At 59.2% G+C, this 22,107-nt stretch overlaps 1 protein-coding gene across 1 annotated transcript in view; it reads left to right on the top strand.

Annotated features, from left to right (window-relative positions):
* Positions 1 to 2,162: 2,162 nt before the first annotated feature.
* ABLIM3 (actin binding LIM protein family member 3) overlaps positions 2,163 to 22,107 on the top strand; it is a 44,321-nt gene continuing 24,376 nt past the window's right edge. Inside the window, exon 1 of the mRNA XM_069028980.1 lies at positions 2,163 to 2,525. Coding sequence (XP_068885081.1) covers positions 2,513 to 2,525 — 13 coding nt within the window. The 5' untranslated portion in view covers positions 2,163 to 2,512. The remainder of the gene's footprint in view (positions 2,526 to 22,107) is intronic.

Below are 22,107 nucleotides of genomic sequence, written 5' to 3'. Positions count from 1 at the left end.
GGCGGAGCTGGGGAGGTGACAAGGGCTCCTTGCTGCCACCTCCCCAGCACCAAAACTCACAGATGCCGCTGCGGGGAGCACCTGCCACCCTGCCCGCCTGGCAGTGCCCACTGCCCTTCCCTACAGAGCAGCTCTGGGACCACCCAGCTGGGGACGGGATGGAAGGGAAGAGGTTCTGAGCACCCCATGCTCCTGTGCAGCCCTCTGCAAGCCCAGCCTGCCTGTGCTGGAAATTTCAAGTTGTTCTAAAGGCAGCAAGTTAACAAGATTTGGAAACCAGGTCAGCAGAAGGAGCTCAATTAGCTGCTGAACCGTGGGGACCAGCTCATGTCATGGCCTCTTATTGACTCCTCAGATGGGCGTTATTGACAGCACACACGTCGGGCTGGCTGGGATGGGGGCCTTTCCTCGAGGAGGGGACACCTGGCCACTCCTCAGCCACAGGAAGCTTTACAAAAGGCCAAACTCAGTGCCATGGGACAGCCCGAGCTGTCCCACCGTGCTGTGGCATGGAATCACCACAGAGTTATAGAATGGCCTGGGTTGGAAGGGATCTTAAAAATCACCCATTTCCAACCCCCCTGCCATGGGCAGGAACACCCTCCACTAGCCCAGGCTACTCAGAGCTCCATCCCACCTGGCCTTGGACACTGCCAGGGATCCAGGGGCAGCCACAGCTGCTCTGGGCACCCTGTGCCAGGGCCTCCCCACCCTGACAGGGAGGAATTTCTTCCCAATATCTAATCTAAACCTCCTCTAAAGCCACTCCCTCTTGTCCTGTCACTACATGCTCTTGTAAACAGCGTCTCTCAATCTTCCTTGTATCAGAAGCTCTGCTCCCCCCAGCCTTGCAGGAACCTCCAGGCTCCCCCTCCCACTGCTCGTCCTGCTCTTCCCTGAAGCCTCAGGGGAAGGGACAGCCAAAGGGGACAGGCAGCAGGGCTTGCAGGGAGCCGGCAGCACCGGCACGGCTCATGCGACCTGCTACCTGTCTAGTCACGCCACAACAAACATCTGCTGCAGAAAAAACAGCGAGAGAAAGGCAAAGCCAAAGGGCCTCTCCGAGCAGCTCTCCAGCCCCAGCAGCGGGAGGGATGCGGCGCCTGTCACGCTGCATGAAAAACCTCTTTCATTAGTGGCAGGGCTGGAGCTCAGATCCGGGAATCACAGCAAGAATCACGGCTTGGAATCCCAGCGCAGCTTCCTGGGGGCTCTGCAGGCCGGCGGGCACAGCCCCGGCTCCCTGGGCTCCTGGGGAGCAGCCTGGGTATGGCTTTGTTCTGATAGGGAGCGTTTCACCCACAAAACAAGGAGCTCAGGGCTTTGAAGCCCTTCCAGGAATCCTGAGGTGCTGCCAGCAGGGAAGGCTGCTTGCTGATTCCGAGGGAAGAGCCCCTCTCCATCCTGTGCAGACATCCACAGCTCCCTTCCCGATCCTGGCGTGGGACAGACACCCAGGCTGCCAGGAGAGCCGGCGGTGCCAGCCTGGACAGCTGCGGGAGGGAATCTTGGCACTGGAGGAAATCCAGTTCACTGCATGGACTGCATCCCTGTGTCCCGGGACAGCATTTCTGGGATGCCCAGCCACGGCGGGGCCACGCTGGAGAGCAAACAGGGCAGGGCTGGCAGCGGTGGCACCCAGGGCTGGGCGGGAGCCCCGTGGCAAGGAGGGACCAGCCAGGGGGCTCGGGGGCTGCAGGAGGGGCTGAGGGCAGGACAGGGAGCAGGGCAGGGCTGAAAACAGGGCAGCTGGAAGGGCAGGGCAGCGCGCAGGGCTGGACTGTGGGCAGAGCTGAAGGCAGGGCAGGGCAGTGGGCACAAGAGGGCCGCGGGCCGAGCAAAGCAGGGCAGGACAGGGCAGTGCCAAGGCTGAGCATCTCCCAGCCGCCTCCGGCTCCGTGCTGGGATCCGGGTCCGTGCGGCCACCGCCCTGCCACGCCCTGCCTGGGCACGCCCCTCCCGGCCCCGCCCGTGGCTCCCGGGCCGGTCGCTGCCCGCGGGCGGTGCCGCCGGGCCGGGGCGGTGCCGGGGCGGTGCCGGGGCGGTACCGCCGGGCCGGGGCGGTGCCGGGGCGGTGCCGGGGCGGTGCCGGGGCGGTACCGCCGGGCCGGGGCGGTGCCGGGGCGGTGTCGGTGCTGCGCGGCCCCGCCGCCGCTCCCAGCCGCTATAAGCGGGCGGCCGCGGCCGCGCTCCGCAGTGCATGGCCGAGCCCCGACCGGCCCCCGCCGCTCCGCCGGGACCCTCCCCCGGGCCGGGACCCTCCCCCGGGCCGGGACCCTCCCCCGGGCCGGTCCCGGCCGCCCCCCGCAGCCGCCAGCCGTGACCTTGGCATCCGCCAGCCCGGGGGACAGCCGCCGTGGGATGCGTTAGCCGGCGGATCGCACGGGAATATTTCTGCTGGGAAAAGGAGAGCGGCAGCCTCCTCCCGCGGCCGGGGAGCGGCAGGAAAAGCGGATTTAAGGAGCATCTTTGGCCCTTTGTTGGATGAGAAGGACGGGGAAGGAGCGGCAGGATGAGCACTAGCAGTGAGTACGGCGTCCTCTCGCCTCGGCTGTGGGAATGGGGCTGATACCGCACCGAGCTGGCTGGGAGGAATTGGAAAGAAAATGTCATAACAGCGCTGACAAGCCTAGTGGGATGGAATTTGGGGTTATTTTCCTGCCTGCCTTTTGCTTGCCTGCTTTCTGCCAGGCTCTGGCTCTGCCGTGTTTGATGTGGGCTGAGCCGTGGTGCTTATCTCCACGGAGTACTTTTCTTGGCTTGGGTTTCTGGGGTTTTGGAGGGCAGAGCATCGACTGAAATGTCGATACGCAACATGGTGAGAGGCAGCCAGGAGCGCTCTGACAGGCACAGCCCTCACTTGCTGCTCCCTCTGCCTGGGAAGAAATGGATGTGAGGGGAGGAGGAGAAGGGCGAGGAGAGACCCAGAAACCTGAGCAAAGCACAGGTGCAATCCTGAAAAAACCCCAAGCTTCTGCAGCTGGGGATGTGGGTGTTCCTATTGTGCGTGTGAGACAGGGACAGAGGCACTCATGCGCCGTGGATGAATTTCTAAAGAAGCAGAGCTCGGAAATGTGCTGCATAAGATGAGAACTGGCACCAGGCTGCTCACTTTGGATTCTGTGCCCTTGTTGGAAAGTCTGGGAAGATTGATCAGGGTTGAGCAAGTCACAATCAATTTCTTTTTCCTGCCTGATGTGCTGGGTGACAGCTGTGCCCACCTTGCTGGCACAGCTTCAATCCCTTCCTTTAAAAGCAGCGAGCCCCTGGCAAAGGAGTTGTTGTCGATGGCCACCTGAGGGGCTTCCTCCTGGGATAACCTCCCCAGGGAAGCCCCCCTGCCCCTCGCGTGGGTCCTGGAGCTGTGTGGGGAGCGGAGCCCTCCCCCAGGCACCAAACAGCAGAGCAGCAACTTCTCCATTGCATTGGCGTGCTGAGGTTTCTCAATCCGAGGGCTTGGGGTGGTTCCCGAGCAAAACACCGTGAAAAATGCCGTGGCACGCTGCGAGGCAACAGAACAGGTGATTCCAGCTCTGTTGGGCTGTGCCACAGGCGAGGAAACTTTCCAGGTGCCCGCTGCCCAAGCCACACCTGGGACAGGGGCAAGCCCCCCTCCCGGGGGAGCGGGGCTGGAGCTGCCTAGGTGGGAAACAATAGGGACTGATTCTTTCCGAGCCTGTAGGATGCCTGATAACAAAGGGTCCTCCCTCTGCTCCTCTGGGGGAGCAGCTCGGCTCTGGTGCAGAGGACTGGTGGGATCAGTGGCCACCGTGGTCAGGTGGGACTGCTAAGCTTCCTCTAAGCCAATTTTGCCAAATGCCTGTTGGTTCCTTTTGGGATTCCTTCCCAGCTCTTAATAGCTGGCTTGGCTGCTGCGGGAGATAAGGGCTGTTTATGGCACTGGTGTGTTCTAACTATCAGATCGTGCTGCAAAACTCCTTCAGCTGGGGCCTCCCACACTCAGCGAGGTGCCAGGGAGCCCATCCGCGCTGCCTGCCCGCTGTTCTGCCCTGACTCACGGGGAGAGGCCACGGGGCAGAGCCGGGAGTCCCTTGGGAGCTGCTCCTCCTTCTGCCACCGCCTGGCTCTGCGGCCCCGGGCACATCACCCAGCAGTGCCAGCAGCTGCCAGGGCTCTTGCCAAGTCCTTGGGGGGCTGTGCAGTCTTTGCCTAAGTTGCCATTCCCCCCTTTTAAGTAGCCACGTGTTTCAGTCAAGGTTTGGCGACTCTGTGTCATCTCCTGGTCACTCACTGCACTGGAGGTTGGTGATTTATGGGTCACTCCAGGTCCCTTTGGGACCACACCAGGGGTGTGCAAACCCTGCAGGGCGCTGGCTCTGCCCTGTTGGGCTCCCAGTTGTTTTCCCAGCAGCTGGGGTGCTCTGAGCAGGGCTTGGATGCCCAAATGCTGCCTCTCTCCTGTTCCCAGCCATGGCCTGAGCCTCTCCCAGCTGGCTCTGGGAGGCAGGCCGGGGTGTGGGGCCATCTCTGCCGTCAGCATGTTCTGGGACCGGTGTGAACACTGCCAAAAGCTGCCTCTGCCCATCGCTGCTGCCTCGCCCAGCTCTGGCCATCCCTCCCCAGCCTGTAGCCCTCAAATCCCTCTGCCCACAAGGCACCAAAAAACAAATCCTGGGAGCCTTGTGTCAGTGCCATCTCCATTTCACCGCCCCCCCCCCCCCCGATGCCACCTGGCACTGACCTATCATGGGTTTTTTCCCCTTCTGCTGGTGGCCAGTGGCTCAGTGGAGCTCGGTGCCACTTGTCAGAGGCTTCCCAGCCCTGCCAGCATGGCCAGCTCTGCTGTTTGGTTTTTGGCTGTTTTTTCCCCTCAATCCTGTAGTGTCTGAGGGCTTGGATGTGGTGGGATCCCCCAGGGGCACTCCAGCCTCCCCAGGCTGCTCTCTCTCCTGGTGCCCAGGAAGAGGAGGATGGCTGAAGAAGCCAGATTGTGCACAGATTTATGATGTCCAGGTGTACTTGGGCCTGCAGGGCTAAAATTCTGGGGCTGGCAAACCAAGGAGAAGCGCAGCTGAGGATGAAATGCCACCATCTGATCTGTGAATTCCCACCACTGCTTCCCGTTTTGCTAACGCTTCTCTCCTGCCTGAAGCTGGTGTGAGGCAGGAAACCTGTGGCTGTGGGCCACGGCTGGCCCCAAGCCATGCTGGTGAGCAAATCTGCGAGGCCTCCAGGAGCTCTGGGCAGGATTTGCTGGGTTTGTCTGTGGAGATGCTCCATGTGCAGCACACCTGTCCTCGCTGAGGGGACGGGGGTTGCTTTTCACCCTGGATTTGAGGACCCCACGTCACCATCTCTCCCATGATGAAGGCAAAGCCAGATGGAAATTGTGTATTTAAGGTGAAGAGGTAAAACCACTTGATCTCAGGCCTAAACTGTTATCCTGAGGCTGCAGAGCAGCTCAGGTGGCCCTGAGGGTGGAAGGGATGGGAAGGTGGCCTCTGCTCCTGGGATTCCAGGTGTGCAGTGAGGGTTTGGAGGGCACGGTGTCGGTGTTTGTATTCATTAGGCTATCACTGCCTCTCACTAATTGGTTACAAATGGATTCCTGCCTTAGCAAGCAGGTCTGTGGTGCTGCTTGGCATTTCCAGGGGAGCTGGAGCTTGTAGGACAAACCCTTGCCTAAGACAACGTCCCCTAAAATCACCCCCTGGAATCTCCTCTGCCTGCAGCCAGCGTCTCCCTCAGAATCTGGGCAGGGAGTTTGACGTGACTGATGCTGTGTTTGTGCTGAAAGGGTTCAAGCTGTCACTGCCCCAAGGATTTCAGCCTCTGGAGTGGGAAGGATCCCTTCTGCTGCTCTGGAGGGAGCCAGCAGGTCTGGGTGCTGCAGGTCCATGGAGTGCTCTCTGTGAGTCACTCCGTGGGATTTGCACATCATCCCTTTGGGCCCAGCTCTCTTGGGGTGGGAGAGGGGCTGCTGCCAGTCTGGGCACTGGTTTTGCCAGGAGCAAGGTGCTCCTGGTTGGTCTGGGTCTTGCAAAGGACATCCGAGCTCCTGGGCTGAGCTGCGTTCAGCAGGATCTGGATCAGTGTGGTACTGGGTGATTGGGTGCACAAACCTGGGATCTTCCAGATTCCCTTCTGTCTCCAGTGTGCACCTGGAAAAAGGAGGCCAGAATCTGATGGCAAGTTAACTCGGGGTGGGCTGAGCCATTTATCCCCATCCTTGGAGCAGCTGGGAGCCTGTTGGAGCACGGAGAGCTCCCGAAGAAGGTTTGGTATGCCAAGTGGAAAGTTTCATCCCAATCCCTGCCACCTCTCAAATTCCTACCGAGAGGCTCCCCTGCTCTGAGAAGGAGCTGTGGGGAAAGGCTGGACAGCGAAGCATTTGGGAGGGGAGGCTTCCTGACAGATCCTGGTGAATGCAGCATGTTTGCCTGGTTATTTTTGTCTCCCTTAAATCGTGCTCCTGCTTAGATCGTGATCCTCTAAGCGTAATTATGCCGTAATCTCCAGGCACATGTGGTTACAAGGTGTTTACCAGCAAACTCCATTAAGGCCCTGTGTAATTAAAGAGGAATCCCGTGGTGCTGCACATCCCTGGGAGCTCCAGCTCGGCTCCTCAGGCAGGTGATTCACCAGGTGTCCCCACCCTGTGGGGCAGGACCTGCTGGGGAGCACAGGGAGGCTTTTTCCCCGTGTTCCGAAGTGCAGGGAACCCGGAGTGATCAGCCTGTTGATGTCATGAGCAGGGTGTTTTCCAGAATCTGGGCACCAAGGGGCACTCCCAAACTCCCTGCCCACATTTTAGTCCTCTCAATGCCCTGACTCTGACAAACAACCAGACACAAATCATCCCCTGTTTTCCTGGGCAGCCCAGCAGAGGGACAATCACCCATTGCATTCACTCTGCTGCCAGAAAATTCCGATCCCAGGCAGCAGCTCTGTCCCTGGGCTGGTGGATGGGCTCTGTCCTCTCTCCAGGCTCTCTTTCCAGCCCCCTTTCCTGGCAGCTGGCCCTTGGAAGAGCAGGAGCCATGGAAAGTGGCCCTGCAGGCCCGTGGAGTGCGTGCTGTAAGGTCGATTGAAGCGATTGAATTCTTTCAAGGGCCTACCGTGCTCTTCTAAAATAAACAGCACATTTTCTAATCACCAAGTGACGAGTGGGTTAGCAGGATAATGGCATTTGGGATGGCAGCAGGCTGGGCTGCTGACAGGAGTCCGTGTGCTGCTGATGCCTTTGCTGGGAAGGAGGGAACACAAACCCACCCAGTTCCTGCCAGACCCCGCGGTCCTGTCGTGATGGGGCCATCACGAAGTGGTTGGGACACCTCATTCGATATTTTTAGTTCTCAAATACATCAGTGCCTGAGCTGGGAGCGCTGCAGCACCTCCAGAAAGCATCTGGGGGTGGAGTGGTCACGGCAGGAACTGGGGTGAGGAGGGATGGAGAGTTTTGCAGGATGAAAGGGAACGTGGAGGGAAGGCCCAGGTGCCTCGGGAGCAGGGATTTTGGTTGTGGGGGATTGGAAGCCTGGAGCAGGGAAGGGGGTTGTGCTGGGTCCTCCTGTGCCCAGTCAGGGTCTCAGTGCATCCCTGGGGAGTAGAACAGCTGGAATGCCTGGTTCAGAGGCACTTGCTGGGACATGTAGTGGGGATCTCCCAGTCACAGGTGCTCCCACAGCCCCCGTGGGCACACCTGGCTCTCCAGGAAAGGGCTGACTGGGGTTTAACAGGCCCAAAGTGATCTCTCACAGCAGCAAACTCAGCCGCACAGGTCCCATTTCTCTGCTGGTGGCTCAGGTATTTGATAAGCCCCAGTTTCTCAGTGCATTTTTCAGCTCAGGTGGAGTTTTCTGAATGCTTTATCAGTATCAGCCATGAGCCCTGGCCTGGGAATTGATGAGCTTTCTCCACTGCCTGGGGCGGAGAGCGGAAAGAAAAAGGAGCTGCTGCTGTGGTTTCTTTACCCAGCCTGTCTGACCTTCCTTTCTTCTTCCCCTTGCTGGCCTGGCAAGGTCTGCACAGCCCCAAGGATCGTTTGTTTTTCTGTTCGTGGACATTTTACTCCCCTTCCATTTTGAATCAGCTTCTTCCTGAGTCTTGGAAAAGGCTCAGAGCTGGGAAGGTCCTTGTGGGGAGGTTTCTCTGAGGAACGCAGCAGTGTAAGGGGGGGGGGGGGCAGGCAGGTGCTCGAGGTTTGAAGCCATCCCTTTGGCTCCTGGTTTTCCTTGGCAACAAGTGGCACATTTTGGAGAGCTGTGGGGTAGGGAAAGCTTTTCTGCTGCAATGCCAGCCTCAAAAACCTTTCCTCAGCCCAGCCTGAGCCCACAGCAGCCTGAGTTTGAGTCCTAGGGTTTGATCTGTCCTCAGAGCAGGGAGTTACGTGACTGTTTCCCAGATATGCAGCCAGGCTGCAGGATCAGACAAGCCAAATGTGGAGCAGGACTCGGTGTGAGCTCCCAAATCCACGTGCTAGGCCCTGGGGAACAGCCCCCCTCAGGAACACCTTGCTTGTGAAAGCACCTTGCAGGGCCCTGCGTGTCCTTCCCAGCATCCCAGCTGTGCTGCCAGCCCTGGGGATCAAGGAATTTTCATGGAATTACAGGGTGGCCGGGGTTAGAAGGGACCTTAAAGTTCTTGTCCCACTCCCTGCCATGGGCAGGGGCACCTTCCATAGACCAGGGTGCTCCAAGCCCTGCCCCACCTGGCCTTGGATACTTCCAGGGATTGCTCTTGCTGGAGAATGGGAGCTATTTTTAAATCCTCTGGGGGACTGGGTGGGTCGCTGCCTGCCTCAGAGGCACTTGCTGGGACATGTGGTGGGGATCTCCCAGTCACAGCTGCTCCCAGCCTGGGTTCCCAGGGCAGGCACAGAGGGTCCCAGCAGGGTGGATGGCCCAGGGTGGCTTTGCTTCACCCCCTGGTGAAGGAGGAGGAGGAGGGGGGAGCAAAGCTGTGCGTGGAACCCATTCCTGAGGCACGGCAGGAGCCACAGCCCCTCCATGGCCCAGAGCTGCCTACCCCCAAAAGAAGGGGGTTCCTTAGCCTGGCCACACAGCAGGGCTGGCTCAGGGCTGGTCTGGCAGCTGCTGCTGCACTGCCTGTCTCCTCTGCACTGAATCCCCGAGGGCTTTTTCCTAAAAGAAGGAATAAAATCCCCTCTGGCTGTGCTGGCCGGGGCTGGGGCAGTGAGTGGCTCTCTCAGGCTGGTGTGGCTGCAAGCTCTGTGCCATCCGGGATGCCCGTGGTGACCACAGGAGCAAGCAGGTCCCTGGGCTCACAGGAAGGACCCACAGCAGGTCCCCATGGTGAACCAGAGAGTGGTCAGGTGCTGAGACCAGCAATGGGAAGGTTCTCCTTGAAGCCAAACCCAAAGAAACGAGGGCTGGGGCGGGCAGAGGTCCCAGAGCCCCTCCAGGGTGGTGCAGACCCCGCTTCTCTCAGCACCAACCCGTGTGGGGCACACAGGGGTGAGCAGGCAGCTCTGCTCCGGGCTTCCCCTCTCTCTGCTCCCGTGGCAGCAGCCCTGGGTGTGATGGAGCACGGCTGGTCCCCGCGGACCCTCCTTCCCTGCGCTGTGCCGGGGTCCGGCGTGTCCCCATCCCCCACTGGCACCTCCCGCGCCAGCTCCGCTGCTCAGAGGATGGAGAAGGTGGAGCAAGGTAAGATGAGCCCTCTCTCAGCTCCTATAAATAACAGCACCAGCCCAGCATCGGCTGGGGGGGGTGGGGGGCACCGGCTCCGTCCGTCCGAGGCGCAGCCGGGCTGGGCGAGCGGCGCTGCCGGTGACACGGAGCGTGCCGTGGGGACCGCGCTCGGCTCCTGCGCAGCCTGAGCGCCGCTGTGCCCGCTCCTCCGTGGCAGTGGCAGGAGGGCATCCTTCCCCCGCGATGGGCCAGCCTGCTTCGGGCTCCTGCCAGGCTGTGCCGGGGCGCAGCTGGCGTGGGTGGGGTGTCTTTGGGGCGTGGGCCGGGTTTGTGGCCAGATTTCGGGACAGAAGGGGATGGCAGCTATTCCACAGGGAATAAGCAGATTTAGGAGGGGCAAGAGGGGCTTGTGGGGAAGGACCTGGGTCCTGTCTGTCAGTCCAGGCTGTGCCTTTGGGGTCGGTTTTGCTGGCATTTCCCCAACCTTTTGCCCACGAACCAAGCAGCAGAGCAGCTTCCAGGTGCGTGGGCACACAGGGAGAGCCACGGCAAGGAAGCCATCCTTCAGCTGGTGGCAGCTGCTGCTTCATCCAGCACGAAGCTGGATGATCCCAGCTTGGAGCCTTTGATCAGGGAGCAAAACCATCCCTTCATCCACCCCCAGATGTGATTTGAGAGAACTTGCACTGGTGTCCCACCATCTGGCCCAGCTGCCCCACCGGGGGAGGAGTGGGATGGATCTGATCCTTCCCCTCTGGAAAAGGAGGAGCTTGGATGAGCTGGCCAGGGAGAGCTGAGACATCGAGTGTGGATGTTCTCCCCTCCCATGCTTTTGAAAAAAAAAAAAAAAAAAAAGGAAAAGTCACTGCCTGCACGGTGAGTTATGTGGTGATGACTCCTTCTGATGGGCTACATATAAAATCCCTCGCCTCCCTGAGGATGCTCCCCGTTGAAAGCTTTTATGGCATCTTAAAAATAGCCACAGAGGGGGAGAATGAGAAGATGGATAGGTAGGTGGATCCCTAATAAGGAGAGAAGAGGAAACAGCTCGAGAGGGAATGGAAAGACTTTGGTGAACGGCATGTGAATGATTGCTGAGGGAGGGGGTGGTGTGGCCATACCGAGCCGCTGAGCTGCATGCCCAGCGGGAGCAGGAAACCCTATAAAAAGCCTGCCTGGGAGATCTGTGCCTTGCACGTGCTGGGGTGAGCATCAGCTCGGGCCGTGTCTCCTGCAGGCGCTCGCTGCATTCTACAAGTACCCGTTAAAAATAATCCGCAGCTCTCGCCCGGCTGCAGCTGCTGCTCCTGCGTGATTCCCAAACAGCTCATCCCTGCTCCTTCCCTGCCCGCAGCCTCAGGCTGGAGCTGAGGGATGAGCTCGCTCCTGGATTTCCCTGAGCTGGTGGCCTTTCCCACCTGGGCTGTGCTCTGGGAAAGGTGCTGGGAGCTGCCTCTGCCCTGGCACCTTTCATTTGTAATGCCAGGGGTGAGATGTGGGGATGGTGGCACTGGGCTGGGGCTCTGTGAGGGCACAGCTGCCAGGGCCTGGCTGGAGCAGCACTCCCGGAGCCGCTGGCAGGGGTGCCCTGCAGGGGGACAGTCCTGCTCTGCCGTGTGGCACTGCCAGCACAGCGGCTCCGGGACCCGGGGAGGGGCTCCAGGCCCTTTGCTGTGCTTGTGGCAGCTCTCCCCATCACTCGGGGGAGATTTTCCAGTGTCTCCAAGAAATGCTAATTGCTTTGGCTTCTCTTGGTACAGCACAGCCACTGGGCACAAAGGGCTCTTAGTCAGCTGAGAGATCTGCCAGATCCTCCCTCTGGATCCCCTGGAGAGCTGGTAGAGTCTGCCGTGACCACTGCTGAGCCCCACATCCCCGGGTCCCATCTTGTCCCCAAGCTGGCCTGGACCTGTGGTCTTGACATCCAGTGGCACAAGGCACTGTGACCTCTCTTTGGGATGTGAAACCCCCCAAACTCAGCCCCTGGCAGGCACAGCATGGAGTCAGTGCTCCCCTTGTGCTGCAGGAAGGGTGGCTGGAGGGATAGCGAGTTTCCCATCCTGGGAATGTGGCAGGAGCCATCAGTGGTGGTCTGTCTGTCCTCCCAAGCCCCTGGGGTGCCACTGCCCATCCCAGCTCTGCCCCTGGCAGGAAAAGCCCTGTGCAGGTGGCTTTGTTTGGTGCAGGCAGCTGGGAAACATTCCTTGGCTTTGCCCCTGCTCGAACTACAGGGAAAGAACGCTGCTAACAAGGCTCCTCTGTCACAGCCGCCAGCCTGTCACATCCAGACCATCTCCCTCTTGCTTTCTTGTCTTTTTTATCTTTTTTTTTCCCTCCCTCAGCTAGACAGGAACTCAGAGAAGCAGAGGCTGTGGAGGGTTGGCACTGCCCAACTCTGGGGAATAGTGAGGCTGGAGAGATCCTGCCTAATCTTTGTGGGTGGTTCTGAACTGGCAGCACTGTCCTGGCTGGAGAGTGTCCATCCCCCTCCCCATCTGGAGTGCTGCATCCTGCTCTGGGATCCCAGCACAGGAAAGGCTGGGAGAGCTGGGATTGTCCAGTCTGGAGAGGAGAAACTTTGGGGTGACCTCAGTGTGGCCTTGCAGTGCCTGAAGGGAGCCTGCAAGAAATGTGGAGAGAGACTGTTTACAAGGGATGGAGTGACAGGACGAGGGGCAATGGCTTCACACTGACAGAGCACAGTTTGATGGGGTGTTGGGAAGGAATCCTGCCCTGTGAGGGTGGGCAGGCCCTGGCACAGGGTGCCCAGAGAAGCTGTGGCTGCCCCTGGATCCCTGGCAGTGCCCAAGGCCAGGCTGGACAGGGCTTGGAGCAGCCTGGGATAGTGAGAGGTGTCCCTGCCATGGCAGGGGGTGGAACAAGATGAGTGTTAAGGTGTCTTTCAATGCCAACCATTCCATGATGGTCCCTGCTCCCACCTTGCCTGCCCTTGGCTGGGAGCATCCCGTGGGTGTCCAGAGGGAGCGCTGGCCAGGAGAGGACTCCTGCAGCTGCCCCAGCCCTCTGTGCCTGCTTGGCTGCTCAGGTGGCAGCAAGGGTCCAGTTTGGGACACAGTTCTGTTCCCTGGCAGGCAGGTTTTGGCTCACTTAACCAAAAGCACAACAAAGCCCGTGCTCATTTTTCTCCCGCTGAAAGGGGACTTGTTCCCTGGAAAGTGCCAGCTCTGCCGGGCCCATTGATTGCTTGTTAATTGTCGCTAATGAGGAGCTGGGCGAAGCGGCATCCAGAGGCTCGTGGGGACAGACTGTCGCTTCGGCTCGGGAGGGACATCTCAGCGGGGAAGGGAGCCGTGACCTCGGCGTGGGTGAGCTGAGCTGCATGAATGGGTTCGCTAACGAGGAGCGCTCCAATTCCTGCGCCCGCAGCACGGGAGGGCAGCGCCGTGCCCTGACTCGGCGAGGGTTAAGAGGATCCCCGGTGCTTTCCCGTACACAGATGGATTTATTTACACGTGGAGAGGTTGGGATGGAGAGGTCTAAACTGATGCCTTAAGAGGCCTCCTGGAAACAGAGACTGGACAGGAGGAAGGGAATACAGGCAGGGATTTATTTGAAAGGCCTTCAAAGGTACCCCTGGGTGCCAGAGGCCACTGCCGAGATGGACCCCAAGGTGCACCCCAGGTCACGAGTTCTTCACACTTTTATAGGTTTGGTTCATTTGCATAGCAGGGTGAATTCTCCAATTAAAGCTTCAGTTAATGATGTAATTTCCCCAAGCTTGCCCCTTTAGAGGCTCTTTGGTTTAGACCTTTTGGGCCTAGGACGGTCTGGGTGACCTCGGAGAGCAGACCCAGAAAGGCTTTGTTATGTCTGCCCAGCACAGAGAGCAGAAATGAACAGGCTACGAGAAACTCCAGAGTCACACACTGGGCAGTGCAGGACTCGAAAAATAGAAAAGTTAAAACCTAAGGCATCAAAACCCACCGTGCCCAGGAGGGAGGGCTCAGCCTCTGCAGCCCATGAGCAGCAGGACGCGATGCCAGGGCTTGGCCCCTCGCCGCCAGTCGGAGGCTGTTTTGTCGCCAGCCCTGATGAAAGGCACCAAGGGCTTTTAGCAGGAGCCAGCCGTGTCTGCCTGCCCGGAGCTCCCCACGCTGGCAGCCTCCCCCTCCTTTGGAAGCCGGGATTCTGAGCGTCCTCGAGAGCCGAGGAGGAGGGGAGGGGATGAGGTGCGTGCCGAGCCCCTCCTGTGCCCGGGGCAGTTCATTGTGCCTTGTCCTGCCACGTCCCCATCGTCCCCAGCCAGGTTTGGCCCTGCCCTGCTTGGCTCCTCTTGCTGAGGCTCAGGATGTGGCTGGAGGGGTGTGAAGCCCCCTTGGGAGTGTCACACTGGTGCAGAGGTGTGTTTGTACTTGTGGAGACTGCTCTCCCACGGCAGCAGCTCCCTGAGTGCCCGTGCCCTGCTGCAGCAGCTCCTGTGGCACCCGTGCCGCTCACCTCAATGGTTCCCTTTATCTCCTCTTTGCTCAAATGGCTGAGCTGCTTCACCAGTCCTTTTCCTGGGAGTTTTCTCAGCTTTTCTCCCATTCCTGCCAGGCTTCCATGTACCTGTGACCTCCTCCTGCCCCCTGGGTACCTCCTCTTGTCCTCACAAGTGGTGGGTGAGGCCCCAGCAAGAGGCTGTGTCTGTGTCTGCGTCTGCGGCTCTGCAGAGGGGGATCTTCCCTCTGGAATTTGTTATTTCATTGGAATAAACAGCCACGTGGGATGTTATTTTCCATCCAGCTGAAGGAGGTTGGAATTGCTGCTTTCTGCCCCAAACCCTGATGTCTGGTTTTGGATTCTCTGCCTTTGAAGTGGGGAGGAGAAGCGAGAGTGGAGCCTGTGGATGCTGTTCGTGTTCTTGCAGGGCAAGGGCTGATGTCAAGGGATTGGTGGTTGCACCTCTGCCTCCTACTCTGACCCTGGTTTGGGCTTCAGGTGAGCCCCAAGCCATGCAATGAAGTCTCATGTACTTTGTTTTCCACTGCTTCCAGGCTCCTTTCATAATGGAGATGGCTGTGGGCTTGGGACTGGCTGTTGCTCTGTGCTTCACTTGAGGGTTTCGCTATTCTGACCCCTAAAAAACCTTTCAGGGGCCTCAGGCAGCCCTGCTCCACTTGGGAAGCAGCAGGACAAAGAGCTGGCACAGCTGGGCTGAGAAATGTGCCTGGACTCCAAAACTGGGGCGGAGTGGGAGAGCCCTGAGCTGGTGGGATGTGTGTGACCCAAAATCTGAGCCAACCCATCTGCACTGGGGAAGGGGAACAATAACTCCATCCAATCCCTCCATCCACCCATCCAATCCCTCCATCCACCCATCCAATCCCTCCATCCCTCCATCCCTCCATCCCTCCATCCCTCCATCCCTCCATCCATCCATCCCTCCATCCCTCCATCCCTCCATCCCTCCATCCCTCCATCCATCCATCCCGTGAGGGTCTCTGAGGTCTGAGAGCCGCCTCAGGGGGTGGAAGGGCTCCTCCTGTGTCTCTGGCAGGTGTCACCTCCTGCACCACAGTGGGACATCCTGGGGCTGCCAGGCTGGGAAGGGGGACAGGGGGGATCTCTGCTGGGACAGTGGGGCCACCAGAAAATGTCTCAGTGGGGCACTTGGAGGGTGGTGGTGCTGAAGGTCATCCCAAGGGGAGCAGCCTCGAGGCAGCTCCATCTCCCACCACCGTTGTTGTCCCTCCCCACGGCTCCCCCTTGCCCCAGCCTTTGCTCCATGACTGTTTGCCTTTCCTGCTTTTTTACCTTCCACCCCACCTTCCTTTTCTCTTCCCTTTCCCCGTTTCTCTCCTGGCAGCTTTGTTCTCCTGGCTGTGTACCGGGGTTGCCATGGTGACTGCCACAGCATCTCTGCATCCTGCAGGAGTGGTCCTGCGCTGCCCTGGCCATGGCGAGTGGCAGGGCACCCTCCTGCCCCTCCCAGGGGCCACCTGCCACCTCCTCCCAGGGATGGAATTCCCTGGGGACATCCCTGTGACACATCCTGGTGTCTGGGGAGAGGAGGGGACGGCGTGGGGTGGCCCTCAGCAGCTCAGGCTGGGGCTGGGGCGCAGGGCTGGCTGCATGGCACAGCTTTATTGCTGCCAGAAATATTCCAATAAAACCTTCCATAAATATTTTTTAATGAGCAAACCCTACCTGAGGAAAACAGAGGAGCTGCTGCAGCACGGGGAGTCCCCATGGGTGTGGAGGCAGAGCTGCTGGTGGCCTTCTGGTGGCAATTTGCAGATGACAAGATCTCCTTGCAGTGTGTGTCAGAATCGCTGGGCCCCTTTCAGGAGATAATTAGGATGACGTGTTATTAGCTGATTACTGGGGAAACATACATTTACCGAGGATTTATTCTGCACCCAGCATTAATCTCCTGTATAGCTGCTAAACCCCCATAAATAATCTGATTTTGATAATCAATTGCCATTGCAAGTTCCCCTATAAATCTCAATTAAATGCACATTTAACTCGCATCAAGTTGCCACATTTGCTTGTGCATGTGCATCCTGCTGCTTGCCTGGGGCAGATGTCTGGGGATGTGCAAGCTCGAGTCTGTTTTTCAGACAGCCTAAAACCAGAATGGGCTTTGCCAAGGCAGAGCAGCCCCAGGAACAGCACCACTGCTCTCCCGTGGTCCCACACGGAGAATCCAGCACATCCCAGCTCCCTGCTGCTGCTCCCACGTTGCTGCGCCTGGCTCTTCCAGCCTGGGGTTGGCAGTGAGGGCAGCAGGAGGAGGCTGTGCCTCTGCAGCATCCCAGGGAGGGGAGATGGAATTGCCAAAACCCATGTGGGGGCTTTCAGCAGTGCTTGCCTGGGGTGGAAACTGAGATTGGCTTGGGCTTGGTTGAGTCCTGGCCACCCTTGGGCCACTGTAGAGACTTTTCCAGCCTTAGTGCTGGTGGAGGGCTCAGAGGGCGGGGACATCCTGCAGGGAGAAGGTGACCAGCAGGACAAGGTGCCACCAGCTTTCTTTGGAGCTGGAAGGAGATTCCAGCCATTACCTGGGCTCTGTTTGCTGTTGGGGCCACACTGACTTATTTTATCTCCTTGTCTTTGCAAGAACTGCACCTCAGGGAGGGCAGGGAGAGCTGGGTGGTTGTGGCAGAGCTCTGGTGACGTGTTCCACGCTGGGGACCTGGTGGGGGCATGGCAAACGTCCCGCTGCCTTTCAGGGTGTGGGATTTTGGCCTCACCTGGGCTGCTGCACCCCACAGGTGAGGGTGGTGTTGGATGTTTTTGGAATGCAGCCCCCCATCCCTGCTGTCTCAGGGGTGTCGGCTGGGGCTGTGATGATCCCAGGACTGCACTGAGGGAGCCATAGAAGAAATTATGAAGCTCTTCAGATGGCTGGGAAGATGTCAGAGAGCTCCTCCCGAGCCTGGCTGGAGCCCAGCCTGCCGATTGTGGTGGTGTGGGAAATCCACAAACGTACAGATGGCAGGAGAACGAAACCTGCTGCCTTTTAAGGGGACAGCTTCGTGCCTGGCCACAGCAGGCAGCAGCTGAGCGTGAGCAGCTTTGGGCGAGAGCAGGAGCTCTCAGGGCCCGGCCCAGGGGGATTCTGCCTCTCCTGGGGCAGCAGCATGGGCCTGTGGAGGAGCAGGGATGCCCAGCTGTGCACAGCTGTGTGTGCTGGTGGCAGCCCCAGGCAGGGCTGGCAGGTGACTGCTCCAGCCTGCTGTGTCCCTGGCACTGCTGAGTGCATCCCTGCCTGGCACATCCTCCCTCTGAACCCACCTTTCACCTCTGCTGGCTGGGGTGGGGTGGTGGCTCACAGAGAGGCCTCGGATGCTGCCATTTGTCACCAGCCTGGCATCACCTTGCCCAGGTCTTGCTGCACCCCTCGGGGTCCCCTTCTGTGCCAAGGGGCTGTGGGGGCTCCCCAGAGCTCTGTCCCATGGGGTTTGACCCCAGCATTGAGGATGGGGTCGGAACGATGGAACCAGGCAGCAACGGGTTGGGGATGTGGGGTTTTCCAGCGCTGTCCCGTGGGTCAGAGAGGCTGCCCTGCACTGCTTGTGGTGCCTGGAACACCACAGGTGGAGTCCCCATCCCTGGAGGTGGCACTCAGTGCTCTGGGCTGGGGACAAGGTGGGGATTTGGCACAGCTTGGACTCCAGGGCTTTGGAAGGCCTTTCCAACCCAAACAATTCTGTGTGGCCACGGGGCTGGCCCTGGCATGTCCCTGTCCCCCCCACCTGCTGCATCCACCTCAGCCACCCATATGCAAGGCCAGGTGTCTCAAATGGACTCCCTGCGGGGTGGGGACAATCTTTTTAGGGCCACTTAAAGGCTCCATTTGCTGCCTTTAACAGAATTAGAGCGGGGATCATGGTAGATTTAGAAAAGCAGTCAACACCTTCTGTGCAGGGCCCCTGGAGGCTCTGCTCAGCTCCCCCCTGCAGGGGCTTTGCACAATTTTTGGGGGATGCTCTATGTTAGAGGACTGCAAGAGTGGGTTTCATCTCTTCCAACCCCATAATTTGCAGGGGGTTTGATTCAGGAGGGCTCCAAGGGGATGTGGCAATGCCCTCCCTGCGGCAGCCCCGGATCTGAAAGAGCTCTCAGTTGATTTAGAAAGCACCTTCCCAGGATATAAGAGCAGCTGGAGGAATTTGGAGCCAGCCAGGGAAGTTCCTGCTGGAGTTTTGCCCCCAACCCTGAGCTGTAACTCATCCCCTGGAATGGGACTGGCTGGGGGGCTGCTGCTCTCGAGCCTCCTGTCCCTCTGAGCACGTGCTGGTGGCATTGAGAGGGCTCTGTAACAAATACCCCTGCCCTGCAGCCTATTTCTGGGGCCATCGTCCCCTCTGTGACGCCAGGGCTTGCTTTGCCAGCTGTCACCCCCAGCCCAAATTCCCATTTCGTTGCGTTAATATCCATGCAGTGCCTCTGGATGGGGATTTGATTTCAGCTGGCTCTCCGGAGTAGAAAGAGTTAAAAATAGCAAATCCAACACCCCTCATTCCCTGGCTGTGACGCAGTCTCCCAGGTTGGAGTTACAAAGCCGCCAGGAATAGGGTTTAAAATAAAACAGGGGAGTGCTCTGCACTCTGCAGAGTGGGAGAAAGCAGCTCCAGCCTGGAGGAAAGACATGGAGCAGCCTCTGGATTTATAAAACAGGCAGGAGTTTGTCTCCCTTGCGGTGCTCATGGCCAGATAAGCGATGCTGCGCACACACAGGGATTAGTGGGGGAATTCAGGAGGCTCTCAGCCCACCAGGGAATCCACAGGAGAACCCAGGAAGGAACGAGCTCAGTGCGCTCTGCTCTGGAGCACCACGTGCAGAGCACCTCGCCAAGGCTCAGCTGGACACTAAACCCGGCCAGCAGGGCAGCGATGTGCTGGATCCAGCAGCACCGAGGCTCCCTGGCAGCTGCAGGGCGCAGGCAGGGACAGAGCAGACGGCTCCTCTCCCAAAAGTGCTCCCAGACTCTGGAAGCAACAGTCTGCTGCAAGGTGGCGAGGTGCCAACCTGGCTCTGCCTCATCCAACGGGGCCGCTTCTCTGATCTGGCAGAGAAAATCCTAAATCCCCACGTTTCTCCTTCTCAGACGCTGCCCTAGTTTAAAAATGTCAGCTCCTGGCTTTTCTTTTGTAACATTTTAAATATAGCACCCTTTCTGTTTTCTGATGGATGCGCCATATGCTGGGGAAACGGCACCCGAATCCACCGGGCTGGTGGGCGGGGGTTAAAGGGAAAAAGCATTTCCATACGGGAAGCTGCAAACACAAAACACAGCAGCAGCGAACAGCAAATCCCTCCTGCAGCAGCCAGGAATAAGCTCCTTTCTGTCCCGCCTGTCTCCGGGTGTTGGTGTGAGGAGCGAGCCTGAATGTTTCCATTGTGTCACCTCCTGTCCCGGCCACCCTGGCACTGCCTCCACAGCGCCCAGCAGGAGATGCCACCATCTGACAGCTGCTATGCCCTTTCCTTTCCTCAGAAAGCCCCTTTGCTGCTTTCTCTTTGGGGGTTTTAGGGGGATTTTCCAGCTGGGATGGGTCCCTCGTGCTCCAGCTCGCCCAGACGGCTGCGGGCCGGGCTGGGGGTGGTGGTGGGTGGGTTTGGCAGCCAGGGGACAGTCCCCCCGGGCTCCCTGCACTCACACACAGCCAGGGCTGTCTCCCAGCACTAAACACAGCCTCTGTTTAGCAGGAAATCTGGCCTCAGCAAAATGATGAGCTCAGGCTTTTCAGCTTTTGGCCAGGACCTCAAGTTCAGATTATTCCACTCTGCACATCCCTCAACTTTAGGACCCAAGTGTAGCCCCTTGCATGGACCCCCCAAAACCTGTCCAGCCCAGCTGGAGCTGAAAATAACATCCTGTGGGCTGGGGCTGGGTCCAAGCCTCCGTCAAGGTCGCCCCTCCTGCTCTCTCTGGCTGGGGCTCCCCCACTTGTCATGCCTCAGGAATCAAATCCAGGGGAGGGGATGGACTTTGGCCACTGCCTGGCTGCCAAGGGGGCTGTGTCTCTCGAGACCACCCTGCCAGGGGAGCAGGAGAGAGGCTGGGGTGGCCCAAAGCTCCTGCTGGCAGTGCCAGCTCAGGTTTGGCTCCATGCCCAGAGGGTGGGGGGAATGCAGTCACAGAATCCCAGAATGGTTTGGGTTGGAAGGGACATTAAAAATCATCTCATTCCACCCCCTGCCATGGGCAGGGACACCTCCCACTATGCTAGGTTGCTCCAAGCCGTGTCCAACCTGGCCATGGATGACCACAGTGGAGGAGGGGATGTGGGGAAGCCTTTCATATTTGCTCTTGCTCTGCAGCACCGGAGATTCGGGGTTGTGTCCCTGGGGTGTGACAGGTCCAGGAGGGCACAGGGCAGCTGCTCCCAAGGGCTTGGCCGGACACTGGCTGCGGTGTGGTGTCCTCCAGAGTGTGGCCTCAGCTGGTCCTGCTGCCCCTGGGATTCACACAGGGCCACCAAGCACAGCCATGTGTCACCGGGACTGCTCAGACGGGGTTGTGCTCACCCAGATCCCTGTCCCAGGCTGCTGTGTCCCTGTGCCCAGCCCAGCCCTGCTTTTGTGCCCGTGCACCTCATCCCCCTCACGCCTCCCCGCTCCTGCCCTGTTTGTTTGCATCCACAACAGCTCAGGCCAGAGTTTTTAAGCTGCACCAGATGTAAGGACCAAATCCCATCCTCAGCCTCTCAGCGGGGTTCCCTCCTCAGCCGCCTCCAGTGAAGCTTCCTGCAGCCCAAAATGCCGATCCCAGGGAGTGCTGCACATCTGGCAGGGCTGCAGGAGCTGCTGGGAGCCACAGCAAACACCGGGAGCAGGCAGGGCATGTGTGGGAGGCGAGAGGGCAGGAAGGTGCTTGTGGCTCCTGCCGTGGTGCTGGCCGTGCTGGTGTTGGTTTTGGGTGTAAAAGGGTTGGGTTTGTGCCACACCTGGTGTCACCTGTCCCCGCTGGGGCAGCTCCTCCCTCACTGAGCTATTCTGGGTCTCCTCCACAAGCCTGACCTCGTGTCAGAGCAGGATTTGAGCTCAGGGCTGGGCCCAGCTGAAATCCTCGCAGAGATTTCAAGAGCAGGGGATTGCAGAGGTGCAGTGTCCTTGCTCCTGCCTGGGAAAGTGGCAGCTCACAGCTGTCCTGGGCACCCACCCCAGCACAGGACCTGCCACCAGCCCCGTGGTACCTGTTGGGCACAGCGCCGTGCTCCGGGCTCACCAGGGCTCCTGCCCTGGGCAGCCATGCATTGCAGCAATTATTAATTAAAATGCAATCTATCCTTTCTCATCCTCTCCCCGAGACACCAAGAACTGCTAAAATATTCTCGGGGATAATAGGGAGGGGAATTAAGCAGTTCCTAGGAAATCTGAGCAGTGCCTTTTGGAGATTTCTCGCTGCTCCTGGAGCCCGCAATTCCCTGTCGGGCTCTGCATCTCCAGCCCCACTCTCTGGAAATCCCAGTCCTGCTGGGAATGCAGGGGGAAAAGCGCTCTGAGTGTGATGCTGAGTGTGGGGAGGAGGATCTGGGTGTCCCATGAGGGATGTGGGGAGCTCAGGCTGGAGCAAAGGAGGCTCAGGGGGGACCTTGTGGCTCTGCACAAGTCCCTGACAGGAGGGGGCAGCCGGGCGGGTCGGGCTCTGCTCGCAGGGAACAGGGACAGGAGGAGAGGGAACGGCCTCAGGCTGGGCCAGGGGAGGCTCAGGGTGGACAGCAGCAGGAATTTCCCCATGGAAAGGGTGCTCAGGCCTTGGCAGGGGCTGCCCAGGGAGGTTTGGAGTGCCCATCCCTGGAGGTGTCCAAGGAAGGGCTGGAGGTGGCACTCAGAGCTCTGGGCTGGGGACAAGGTGGGGATGGGGGACAGCTGGGACTCCGTGGTCTGGGAGGGCTTTTCCAACTGAAACAATTCTGGGATTCTGTGGCTCATCCTAGTGGAGAGCAGCTCCTGGTGCAAACACGGTGCCGGGAGCAGAGCTGGGCAGCAGCCAGGAGGATTTTCCCCCAAATCCCAGTTCCATCCCAGTTGAGA

The sequence above is a fragment of the Aphelocoma coerulescens genome, chromosome 13 (assembly GCF_041296385.1).
Source record: "Aphelocoma coerulescens isolate FSJ_1873_10779 chromosome 13, UR_Acoe_1.0, whole genome shotgun sequence".
NCBI classification, from domain to species: domain Eukaryota; kingdom Metazoa; phylum Chordata; class Aves; order Passeriformes; family Corvidae; genus Aphelocoma; species Aphelocoma coerulescens.
Note: the sequence above shows the minus strand (reverse complement) of the source record. Positions and strands in the feature narration are given on the sequence as shown.